General features: G+C 43.3%; 3 protein-coding genes across 9 annotated transcripts; 2 read left to right on the top strand and 1 right to left on the bottom strand.

Annotated features, from left to right (window-relative positions):
- Nucleotides 1–18: 18 nt before the first annotated feature.
- Nucleotides 19–3183, top strand: LOC6737418 (AF4/FMR2 family member lilli). 3 transcript variants are annotated; one of them, XM_016169871.3, is made up of 4 exons: nucleotides 19–230; nucleotides 459–1342; nucleotides 1430–1599; nucleotides 1669–3183. In XM_016169871.3, the coding sequence occupies exons 2-4, from the start codon at nucleotides 899–901 to the stop codon at nucleotides 2645–2647; spliced, it is 1593 nt and encodes a 530-aa protein (XP_016031183.1). In that variant the 5' UTR covers nucleotides 19–230; nucleotides 459–898; the 3' UTR covers nucleotides 2648–3183. The 3 variants fall into 3 exon arrangements, with proteins under 3 accessions (XP_016031183.1, XP_016031184.1, XP_016031182.1); XM_016169872.3 differs by having other exon boundaries at nucleotides 19–278; XM_016169870.3 differs by having other exon boundaries at nucleotides 19–368.
- A 1466-nt stretch (nucleotides 3184–4649) lies between these two features.
- On the bottom strand, nucleotides 4650–6064 carry LOC6737417. The gene is made up of 2 exons (XM_002084219.4): nucleotides 5915–6064; nucleotides 4650–5553 (listed from the first exon to the last, which is right to left on the bottom strand). Exons 1-2 carry the CDS (start codon nucleotides 5942–5944, stop codon nucleotides 4804–4806), a joined length of 780 nt encoding a protein of 259 aa, XP_002084255.1. The 5' UTR covers nucleotides 5945–6064; the 3' UTR covers nucleotides 4650–4803.
- Nucleotides 6065–8310: 2246 nt separating this feature from the next.
- LOC6737416 (eukaryotic translation initiation factor 4E1) lies at nucleotides 8311–11166 on the top strand. Of its 5 annotated transcripts, XM_044923101.1 has the most exons (7): nucleotides 8312–8509; nucleotides 9190–9264; nucleotides 9428–9760; nucleotides 9847–10223; nucleotides 10283–10382; nucleotides 10611–10698; nucleotides 10762–11166. In XM_044923101.1, exons 3-7 carry the CDS (start codon nucleotides 9704–9706, stop codon nucleotides 10923–10925), a joined length of 786 nt encoding a protein of 261 aa, XP_044779036.1. In that variant the 5' UTR covers nucleotides 8312–8509; nucleotides 9190–9264; nucleotides 9428–9703; the 3' UTR covers nucleotides 10926–11166. The 5 variants fall into 5 exon arrangements, with proteins under 5 accessions (XP_016031178.1, XP_044779036.1, XP_016031176.1 ...); XM_016169873.3 differs by having other exon boundaries at nucleotides 9190–9760; XM_044923102.1 differs by lacking the exons at nucleotides 8312–8509; nucleotides 9190–9264 and adding an exon at nucleotides 8565–8579.
- The last annotated feature ends 297 nt before the right edge of the window (nucleotides 11167–11463 follow it).

Raw genomic sequence — 11463 nt, 5'->3', positions numbered from 1 at the left:
ACGACAGCCCTGGTGTTTCTGGTCAAATGGCAACGCTCTGAAATTGCGCAGCAACCCCATCTGGCCACACTGCCCCATTAGTTTTTTGTTTATGTTGGGTTGTCGGAAAAATCGGCTGTTTTCCGTGTGTCCGTCTGCCATGAAAAGCTGCTAAAAAGCTAAATATAAAAATCAGCGCAGCACACGCGTTCCGCTGCCTGCATTGTTTGCCCATTCTAATGGGAAATTATGTGAGTGCGAGTCAGGAAAACGCATCGTGTGTGTATATATATACATAAGTATGTAACTGCGCCCGTTTGTTTGTGTGTGTTTTTGTGTGCATGGTGCAATGGAAAAGTGATTATTATAAATGAAAATCAGTGAAATGTGTAAGTGTGGCACCGCAAACGCTTTGAACTTTTCCATTTTCATGTTTTCACCTTGTCTTCTCTTCTCTTCTTCACCCACCTCCCCTGCAGCCAACCAACTCCCACTTGTACGTGTGTAGGAAGGCAGAAGGGTGTTTTGCATTCGTGTGCGTGCCAGATAAAAAGACTTTGAATTTCTGGAGGATATTAGTGTCAACTGTGAGGGGTATAATACGCCGTAGGCCCTAATATGCAGGCAAGTCCATTAATTACGCCAAAGGTCACAGGTTAGGCACGCAGCCAGGATCCAAGGAGCAATAATAATGTTGTAAGAAGGCGACCTGTAAGCGAGAGCGAGAGAGCTGGTGTTTTGGTGTGAGTGCGTGGTAGAACAAAGAGGACGAAAAACACGGCTAACGAATTCGCCGCACGACACACTCGCCGCATGGCGAATTCAAACGTATCCCAGTGAACGAATGAAAAACAAAAGGATATCTTATTAAAACTGATTAAACTAAAGACTGCCGAATAGTTATATAAAATCCAAAACCATGTCTGCGGCCGAACTCGAGGCGGAGGCTTCAGCCCAGGAGCAACAATCCCAGCAACAACAACAAAATCAATCACAAAGCGAGGAGATAAATACAAACACTGCCATCAATGCAAATGCAACCACAACAAATAGCTACAACAATAATTTGGATACGGAAACCCAGCTGCAGATGCACCAGGATCCGCAGCAGCAGGAACTCGAGGGCAACAGCAACAATGGCATCACAGGACTCGGCCTCAGTCTGATGAACTCCTCACCGCCGCCGCACAGCTACCGACATTCGCGGGCCTATCGCCACTTCAAGAATCCGCCACAGCCCCACATGTGCATCCGCACCACCACAGAGGCAGGCGAGGAGCTCTTCATCAATGTCCTCAGCTGGACACGCATTGTGATACCGCAGGAGCCCAGCGATCCCATTCCCCTATACGGTGGCATGCGGGTAAGATTCCTTAGATTAAGTCTCCTGAAATATTCACATCGGTCTTTCCTTCATTGGTAATTTATGTTAATGTTATTATTCTTTAAGGTACCGCCTGGCAGCCCACGCAGTCCTCCCATTGTCTTTGCCGTAATGGCCAATCCGGAGGTGCTCAAGGACTCCGGACGTCACAGCAAAGATCCTGAGGAGCGACGAGCTATGGTGGAGCTGATGTGCGACTTTGTGGAGGCTATGAATCCAGGCGTGAAATTAGTCAGGTATATATTAACTAATAGTTTACCGCCCGTTTAAAAACAGGAATAAAAATATATGTTATATATCTCCAGAAACGCTGTAATACTCAAGGATCGCGATATCTCCGGCGAGCTGAAGGATGTCTGGAATGCCGTTCAGGCGCAGCGTGATCGCGAGAGGGAGGAGCAGATGATGCAGCAGCGCCAGCAGCAGCACTACCAGAACATCACCACGCAACAGATGTTTCCCAAATCGCCGGACGCAACACGGGCAGCTAGTGCTGGTGCTGCAGTGAACGAGGCCAGCTCGCCGCCGGCTCACTTGTCTGAGCCGCTGCTGGTAGAGCAGGGAAATGGCAATGGCAATGGCATCACCCTGGCCGTGTTTGCACAGCAGCTGGACAACAAAGTGGCCAGCGAGCAGGCTGAACAACAGGAGCAATCGCCAGTTTCGGAGGATGCTTGCGTGGATCAAACGGATGCAGGCAGCTCGCTGAATGGATCAACAATTGTGCTGGACAATCAGCCGGTTGCATTGGAGAACGAACCAGAAGTAAAGGTTGCACCACCGGCAACCACGAATGGTGCTACCACTCCCGCATCCAGTCACGCAGCGCCCACAGCAACAGCCACAGCCACATCATCTCCCAGTCCAACTCCGGCTCCCGTTGTTGCTCCCGTTGTCACAGCAACTCCTCCACCTGCTGCTCCCGCAAAGAAGGAGAAACTGGGCGGCTTCCTGCCCAACGGCTGCATCTTCCCGCGCTTCAAGAACAACAAGCACAAGGACAAGGACAGCAGTCACAAGGAGGGCAAGAGCAAAGAGAAGACCCTGCTGAATGCGCTGAAAAAGAGCAAAGAGAAGAAGGTGGCGCCCAGTGAACAGCCGACAGAAAAAGCCGCCGCCTCGGACAACGGAACCACGCAGTACGAGAAGAACTGCATCAACAATCTGGAGTGCGAGGTGCAGAAGCTGGACTTGAACAGCGGCAGCAATGGCGACAATAGCATGTTCATCAAGCTGAAAGTTTCGCCGGCCAATGCCACAGCAGCGGCAGCGGCGGCCAAGTAGAGATAATCCTGAATTTACACACACAAACAAAATCTCGTAGGTAAGTGGGAAGTTAGGACGATAGAGAGTTAGAGGAGGCGGCACTCTCCAGTGAACAGTGTCACTGGGTCAGCACTTAGGGCTTAGAGTCGTGGATAGAGTCGTGTAGCATATACAAGATTTATATATACAGATATATATACAAACATTCACACACCCGTTTACACCGTTGGTCAATTTTTTGGATAGCCACTCAGAACCAGGACTAGATGAACTAACAGTTGTGCCATGCTCCAGCTCATAGACATTTATAGACGACAGCGCTTCTCCCAGAATCTTCCCTGGCATTTAACTGACAGAATGATAAACGTATTTACATAGTTCAATATATGTATGATTCGCATACAGTTTGCCTTATATACAACAAGCCCAAGAGAGCGACAAGAACCTAGCAAGAACCAGTTGATAAACACGAGAATAAATGTATTTAAAAACGTAATCGTCGAATGAAACTCATGCGCCAAATAAAGCATCCCAGCACTTAGCCACATCCCAGACTAACTACTAGCTCCATTCCCAAATTGTCACATCATCTCATCGTGAACCATACACCCACCAGACATTTGCCCATCGATCCATCCATCAATCCATCCATCCATATCCATATCCATATCCGTGCAAAAGTATTAAGAAACTTCGCAGATCCAAGAACCCTAACCCTGGATCGATTGATCTCCACGCTTTGAAGTTGAGGGGCAGTGAAAACAGCGGAGGGAGTTTAAAGCCGGCTCTATAGTGCCACGACTAACTTATGTACCTTAGTATACCCGAATGCGAAAACAGTATACAGATCCGCAATGTCGCTATTATGATTTATATTTTAAAGTTTAACTTTTAGTTCCTCCTATTGGGCGCCGAAAGGGGAAACTACATTTCCTTCTATTTATTTTTCGTGCGTGCTTGTTGTGTTGTAATTGATACCACTGTTGGAATGTTTAACTTTTAATGCGTTTATTGTTTGTGCTAACCCAATTCGGATTCCAATCCCAATCCCTCAACTTCAAACGAAACCATTCACGAATCATATATTATAGAGAGTATAAACCACTAGAAATCGAATAAATATTCGGGAAACGCCACTGAAAAATGGTAAAACAAAAAGTTTCAACTGCAATATCGGACTGAACAAAGCTGCCATATGAAAAGTATATACATGTAATGACTTTGTATATAAAGTTAGCTACAGATTTCCATAAAAGAGAAAAACGAAATTTCAATTGTGATTCCATCGAAAATCTAATTTTGTTTCCACATCGAAGAATTTAATTGAAGAACTCGAAGCACATACACAACGTATACCGAATAAAATATAATTTTGTTTGCTAGGAAAAACCGCATGTAAGCGGAGAGATCCTAACAAAAAGAACTTTTCTTTTTGTTTTTAGTTCATTATTTTTTGTAGGTGCCATACAGGAAGCGTGTATGAGAATTAATCAAAATTGATTTCATCCAATTGGTATTAAGATTAAGCCCAGAGTTTCCTTAATTGTGAGTTGAAACGAGTACCGAAAACCCTAAAGTATATATACTAGTTTTTAACTGGTTGTAAATGAGAAATGCTCGTGTAAAATTAGTATTAAATTATAGCACGAACCCAACAACACAAACAGCAACAAACATAACACTACAATTACAAATTAAATTAGTTTAAGACCCAAGTCTTCTAAGCGAAGAGCAAAAAGCAATAATTTTACTTGAAAAGAGAGAGACACGACAAGAAAATTATAATGATAAAAATGCGTGTGGCTAGTAGCAGCAATAGTGGGAAATGTGGAAAACTCACGAACTCAGAGAGATGCAATACTGTTTCCTTGGAAATATCTAGAGTTTTCCGGGCCAGCCCGGAAAAGCGTCTACAACAAACAACAAGCACACACTAGCGGATGAAAAGCCAACAACACAGAAAAACACACATTTTTATATGTATATGTATGTAATAATAAAAGATCGTATTTGACAAAAGTGTATTTGAAGTTGCGATTTATTTTGCGAAGGATTTCAATAAATATGTGAAAATGTCTTAGCTACTTTCTACAGAACGACCTATACACGGCGATCCATGGATGCGATGCGATGGAGCCACCAAATCCACAAGGATCTAGATCATGATCTGAATCTTACTCATCCTTGTTGTTGATGGCGCGCAGGCGTTCCAGCTCGGCACGCTCCTCCTTGTTGCGCAACAAGGGCACATTGTAGTCGAAGGCATAGAAGAAGCCCTTGGGCTCGCCGGTCTCCTCGGGTCCGGGCACATATGGCGGCTCCTCGTGCACGTAGGGCTGGTACTCGGGCTCAGTGGGCTGGTAGCGACCCTCCTGCTGGTACTCGGGGGCATAGGGATCGGGATTGTGGCCAGCGGCGGCGGCCAGCTCACCCCACAGCTTGAAGTGCTCCTCCTCGGCCTTGAGGACAGCGGGAGTCTTGGTGGCCGGCAGTTTAAGGTGTGCCGGACGATTGTCCTCCACATGGAAACCGGTCTTATCCGCATAGTAGTTGGCCACAAAGTCACGGCCATGTGGTTGGACATACTTGTACGATCCGGTCACCTTGCCCGTCTCATCGCGCTTCTCGTTCTTGCCCTGGTTCCAGTCCCTGTAGCCATAGGCAAACTGACCCAAGCCATCCTGACCATGGTACTGATGGGCATCGTAGTGCTCCTCCACATACTCCTCGGGATGCTCGATCACGCGGCCCATGTAGACGAACTCTCCATTCTCGTTGCGCGCCTCGGGCAGGGGATTCTCACCGGTTTTCGGGGCATACTCGATGTCGCCAATGCCACGCAGTTGGGCGCTGTTCAGGAACTGCTGCGCCTCCTCGGGAGTTATGTTGATCTTGAAGATGTTCTCGCCGCTGGCTAGGGTGGCCTGAAATGAATTAAGCGTAAAAACAATTAACAAAACATTAAGGCAAGCCATGAAAGTGAGACTTGGGTGGTTAGCAGACTTTATGGCCAATTTAACACGCTACACAATTCTCGAGAGATCACAAAAAGAAGGGGTATGATGTCATATCATCATCATCATCACTGATTAAAGTCTCATCTCACATGTAACGCGATGTTTGCTCAATTTTTGCACATTGTATAACTTTCGTATTTGCACTTTGCGATCCGCACACATTTGACATTTATAGAGTCAGCACAACCCGGACTTTAATTGAATGGATCGGATGTATTCAGAGATGCTCGTAAATATCAGCTTAATTATGCAAATTATCTGCATTTACCAGCAACAGGGCCAAGATGAAGCACTTCATAGTGGATTCGGTTCGAAATATGAGTTAGATGTGTGTATATCCAGGTATCACAACGTATTCGCTATTCTCCAGTTGGCGGGCTACTAATAACTGAGTAACCAAAAGGCACTGCTTATATACTAACTTTTAGATCGAGGTATTGTTGTTTTTTTGCGTTTTGCATAAATCTGAATGAAGATGTGCTGGCTGGCCGACTGTTTCACTGACCAGCAGCAGTCGGAGCTTCACCTGTCCGGTTTCTTACTCAGCTTTAGAATCTCGAATCGCAAAGCCAGTGGCGGCAATTTGAAGTTCATTATCGGCGTCGCTCAAATTCGCACTTCTCACACTCGACTACGGATATATGCATATTCGGAGTGATGCGGAGACAACTATGGAAACATCATTAATTGTATGTATGCCGCTTGGTCAATTAGTTATCTAATAGCTTTCTGGTCTACCCATCGATTGTTGCCTGCCACAGAACCCTTTTCGAAACGATTCAAGTGGCATTTTCAGCGCTCGTTGGCTGTCAGTTTCGAGTATCTTAAAGATACTTTGTTTTTTTTGACCAACGGAATACGCTGGTTCAGCAGGCATATTCGGCGACTGGGTGTCTGAAATCTGGTTTCTACCATCTTATCTTGATGGTATAACCAGCATGTGGATCACCAATTTTTCTTCATCATTTCTTTAAGAATTCCACACTTTATTGGTTGCATAATTTATGGGGATAGTATGAAAAAGTATAAGTTACAAGGTACCCATTAGTCGAAACCTTATTTATCGAACTTTATAACCTAACCACTTGGCTATGATTTATTTACAATTAAGCATCTTTGAGCGCCTCAATTACTTTTTACTTCCAATTAATGCAAAGTATACTGCTTAAGGTTTAACTTTGACTCCGGGTTTCCTGTAGTTCGACGGAAGTTTTTTGTTTAGACATGCGCCAAGCACTTGAAGTCCGCGATTGACTGCTGCATAATTAGATGCGATGCGAGTAAAATGGAGGATGCGATAGGTAATCACATCAGCACTTGGATAGGCGATCAAGTGTCAGTTCAATAAGACCGGCTCAAGTGTAATTAGAGACCACGGATCTTGGGTTTCGGGAAGGGATCTTGGGTTTTCGGCTCATCGATCTATCGATCGTGCCGAGCTCTTGAAAGCCGCTTATTAGGCATTTACAAGGGCAACTGCGCAGTTGATCGGTTACAAAATGACTTAACTATTTAAATAATAAACACGCTTCACGTTTCTCAGGCTGGGTTCGTAAACATCTTCAATTTTCGGATTGCGTCTCAACTGCAACAGTCTATTTTGAAAGTCAAGCGTATCCAAAATGCCACATCATCAGCGGTAATATTATCCATCCCTCATAAATATTTCAATGTTGTTTTGGGTTCTTTTTGGCTATTTTTAAAGCAGACAAAGGCGAGCCAATAGTCTGTGGCAAGAATTTTGGTTGGTTTCAAATACTAAGCAGCTTTGGTAACAACTAAGGTTCTGGGTTATTCATGATTCACCAACAGGTTAGGCTTAGTTATGTGGCAAAATTTAACCAATGACGTCCAAGTTCTAACTAAAGTAATTTCGTTACTTGGTTATTTTATTCATTTATTTTTGGTTATTCTCGAAAGTTTCTGGAATGCTCAAGAAAAAGTAAACAAAATGGAGCCGCATTATATGGAAAACTCATTGATTCATTCTAATGTTTGTTATTTTGTTATTGAATTCCAATTGATGATGCCAGTGTCTAAATAAAAACGAAGACCTAATTTCCAACCAAAAATCTGGTTTTCTGGGCTTGTCCGTCTTAAACTTTATTGATAATTATTAATAATATATTGTTATTTTTTGCTGGCTTTAAAACATCAAATAATTGCGTATGATAAATGAGGATGACGTTGTTGTTGATGGCGATCGTGCTGTGGGAATCAGATGAAATGTCAATTAAGTTTGCATTTATATCTTTGATTAAAGCTCTTAGATTCGCTTTGCCATTTTATGCGGAAGTTGAGCTCGGTCAGTTCTTGAGAAAGTTCCCATGGGAGCAAGTTATTTGTTTTATAACAATAATAAGCATTTATTTAAAATGGCTTATGATGACCTCAAAGATTCCTTATAGGCGTAACTTACATGATATAAACTTGTTTAATATCATTTCATTTTAAACCTGGACGACAGCAAATGAATTTTGGTTTAAAAACAAATATTATAATAGATAGTATGCAATTTGGCTCCCATAAAAATGTAAGAATTAAAGTATTATATTGGTGAAATGGTAAATTCTTTAAAACTTTAAGAACGTAACGGTTGCTTGGGTTTTATAGCAATCAGTCCGTGTCAGGCATTTCCAGAGTTTCCCTGTTCAACAATCGATAGCTGCCTTCGGTCGCTCGTCACTAAGTTTCCTTTAGGCAACGGTCACACTGTCTGGCCACCAAAATCCCAAACTTAATTAAAGAATTAAATAATTCTAATAATAGTTAAGCCCCGTTACCTACGCAGTTCGAGTGCGTAACCGATATCTAGTATATATTTCGATACATCGAAATCATGGTAGTGTTGGAGACGGAGAAGGTAAGGCGAGAAAAGGCGAGCCGCATGGTTTCGATTTCGGTTGAGCCGTGGCAGGAACAACAAAAACAGGGTTGTTGCACAAGAGGGGAGGCGATAGTCGAGCGGAAAAGTGTGCAGTTGGCGTGGCTACATCATCATTGTGTTCACCGATTATTTTTCGCACAATTGCTTAATATTAATTGTACTTGCACGCTGTTGTCTACGTCATAGCTATCGCTCTCTCTGTCTGTCTTTAACAAGCTATCTCTCTTTCGCGGTCACTCGCTCTCTTTTTCTCCTTTCGCATTTGCATACGCATACCACACGTTTTCAGTGTTCTCTCTCTCTCTCTCTCTCTTGTCAAGACATCGCGCGCGTGTGTGTGTGGGTTTCTTCTTTGTACATAAATAGGAGAGTGGAGAGACAAATATGGAAAGAACGAAAAAAGAGTGAATTACTGCAATTAACCAGTCGCGAACAACAGTTAAATCATATTCTTGTCGGCCATTGCAGTAAATAAACCGTTGGCTTTCACTCCCTCTTCACTTTCCACCTCCTTTCTTTGACGTTAATTTTTTCAGTTAATCGCGCCGCTGCTTTGAACTCGCACACGCAGTCTCGAATTTTAGCCGCAACATAAAATAAAATCATACAACTCTTTTAACTCAAATATAAAACAACAATTCCAATTCTTTCAACAGGCAATCTGTGTTTTTATGTCAGATACGTGCGCGTGTGTGTGTGTGCTGTAATTCCATCGCCACTTTCGATTCCGAGTTCGTTAGAAACAGCATTGTTCGACTTTTCTAATAGTAGCCTAGCCCGATTTCAAGTGAAAAAGGATACTCCAACACCATATACTCAATAATTAGTTACAACACCCACTCAACCATACAGCAACAACAAGTTTAACGAGTTTTTTGTATTATCATTACTTAGTTTTTTGGTTAATAAGACACAAGTGAACAGCGAACTGCAGGGGAGCGAGATATCACGAAACAATCCAAAATCCACACACACTCAAACGAAATCAAAAGCTTCGCTCTCTCGCACACACACGCACCAACCACCTCACCACCTCGACTATCACAAACACCGCGACAGAGAGAGAGCGGCAAGTGAATCACGGCGAATCGAAACCGATCCGAACCCACTCCGGAGCCGAAAAAGAACTGATCCTACCATCAAACGCATCCAATAAACACGGCCGCCAACATGCAGAGCGACTTTCACAGAATGAAGAACTTTGCCAATCCCAAGTCCATGTTCAAAGTAATACTCTCAGTGCGCCTGTCGCTAAGCCAAGCTAATCTAATCTTCTGAATTCTCTTCCCTTCCATTGCCATCTTCTCCCGCAGACCAGTGCCCCCAGCACCGAGCAGGGTCGTCCGGAACCACCAACTTCGGCTGCAGCGCCCGCCAAGGCCGAGGCTAAGGATGTCAAGCCCAAGGAGGACCCACAGGAGACAGGTGAACCAGCAGGCAGCACTGCAACCACCACTGCTCCTGCCGGCGACGATGCTGTGCGCACCGAGCATCTGTACAAACACCCGCTCATGAATGTCTGGACGCTGTGGTACCTTGAAAACGATCGGTCCAAGTCCTGGGAGGACATGCAAAACGAGATCACAAGCTTCGATACCGTCGAGGACTTCTGGAGCCTATACAACCACATCAAGCCCCCATCAGAGATCAAGCTGGGCAGTGACTACTCGCTATTCAAGAAGAACATTCGGTGGGTTTGCTGTTTATTGCAATTCTGCCAAGACTTACTAACTAATATCTCATTTGCAGTCCCATGTGGGAGGATGCAGCCAACAAACAGGGCGGTCGTTGGGTGATTACCCTTAACAAAAGCTCCAAGAGCGATCTGGATAACCTTTGGCTCGATGTGGTAAGTGCACAGACAAACGAGTGATGAGACATTGGTCTATTTATAGTAAATGTACATTCTTGAAATGCATAAATATAGAAATAGGTGTATGATTTTGCAGTATAAATTACTACTTATAGAAAATATCAGCTAAAAATACGCTAGTACTAGCTTTTGTCATTTTGAATTTGTCTTAGGAACATGAAATATTTTTCGCATATGAGTAACTACAACTGTTTTCCCTTCCAGCTGCTCTGCCTGATTGGCGAGGCCTTCGATCACTCCGATCAGATCTGTGGCGCTGTTATAAACATTCGCGGCAAGAGCAACAAGATATGTAAGTTTCCACACACACCCAACTTCAGAGGAATTCCTTTGTTTAACGATTAATGCTTTCCAGCCATCTGGACTGCCAACGGAAACAACGAGGAAGCTGCCCTTGAGATTGGTCACAAGCTGCGCGATGCCCTGCGTCTGGGACGCAACAACTCGCTGCAGTATCAGTTGCACAAGGACACCATGGTCAAGCAGAGCTCCAACGTGAAATCGATCTACACTTTGTAGGCGGCTTCACTCGTTCCGATCCCTCACACATTAGTTACTTTGTCTTTCATTTATTTATCGTTATAAACAACAGTAGCGATTAATCGTGACTTTTGTCCAAGACCCGCGTAACGAAACCGAAGCAGAACCCCCTTGTTTATCAAAAATCGGCATAATATAAAATCTATCCGCTTTTTGTAGTCATTGTCAATAATGGATTTAACGGAAAAATATCTTAATAAAAACCTACACTAAAACTGGAGATTGTGATCTTTGATTTTGGATATATTTTAACATAGAAAGAAGGGTGCATGAATTACCTATATTAATTTTTGTTGGGATAATTATTATAACGAGCTTAATGTATCCTAATATGGGCACATATAGCCAAACTTCCAAATTTGGAATTGAATTTGTTGCTAAAAATACGTTAGCAATTTCTAGGGTGACCAAAAAAATATTAGTATCGATATATCGATAGGTTTCCTAAATAAACATTAAAATAATTTTAACTTTGTACTTAAATTGCGAGATTAAATACATTCGTTTTTAACAAATT

Source organism: Drosophila simulans, chromosome 3L, assembly GCF_016746395.2.
Source record: "Drosophila simulans strain w501 chromosome 3L, Prin_Dsim_3.1, whole genome shotgun sequence".
NCBI lineage: Eukaryota > Metazoa > Arthropoda > Insecta > Diptera > Drosophilidae > Drosophila > Drosophila simulans.
The sequence above is the reverse complement of the archived record's forward strand: the minus strand, read 5'-3'. Positions and strand labels throughout refer to the sequence as shown.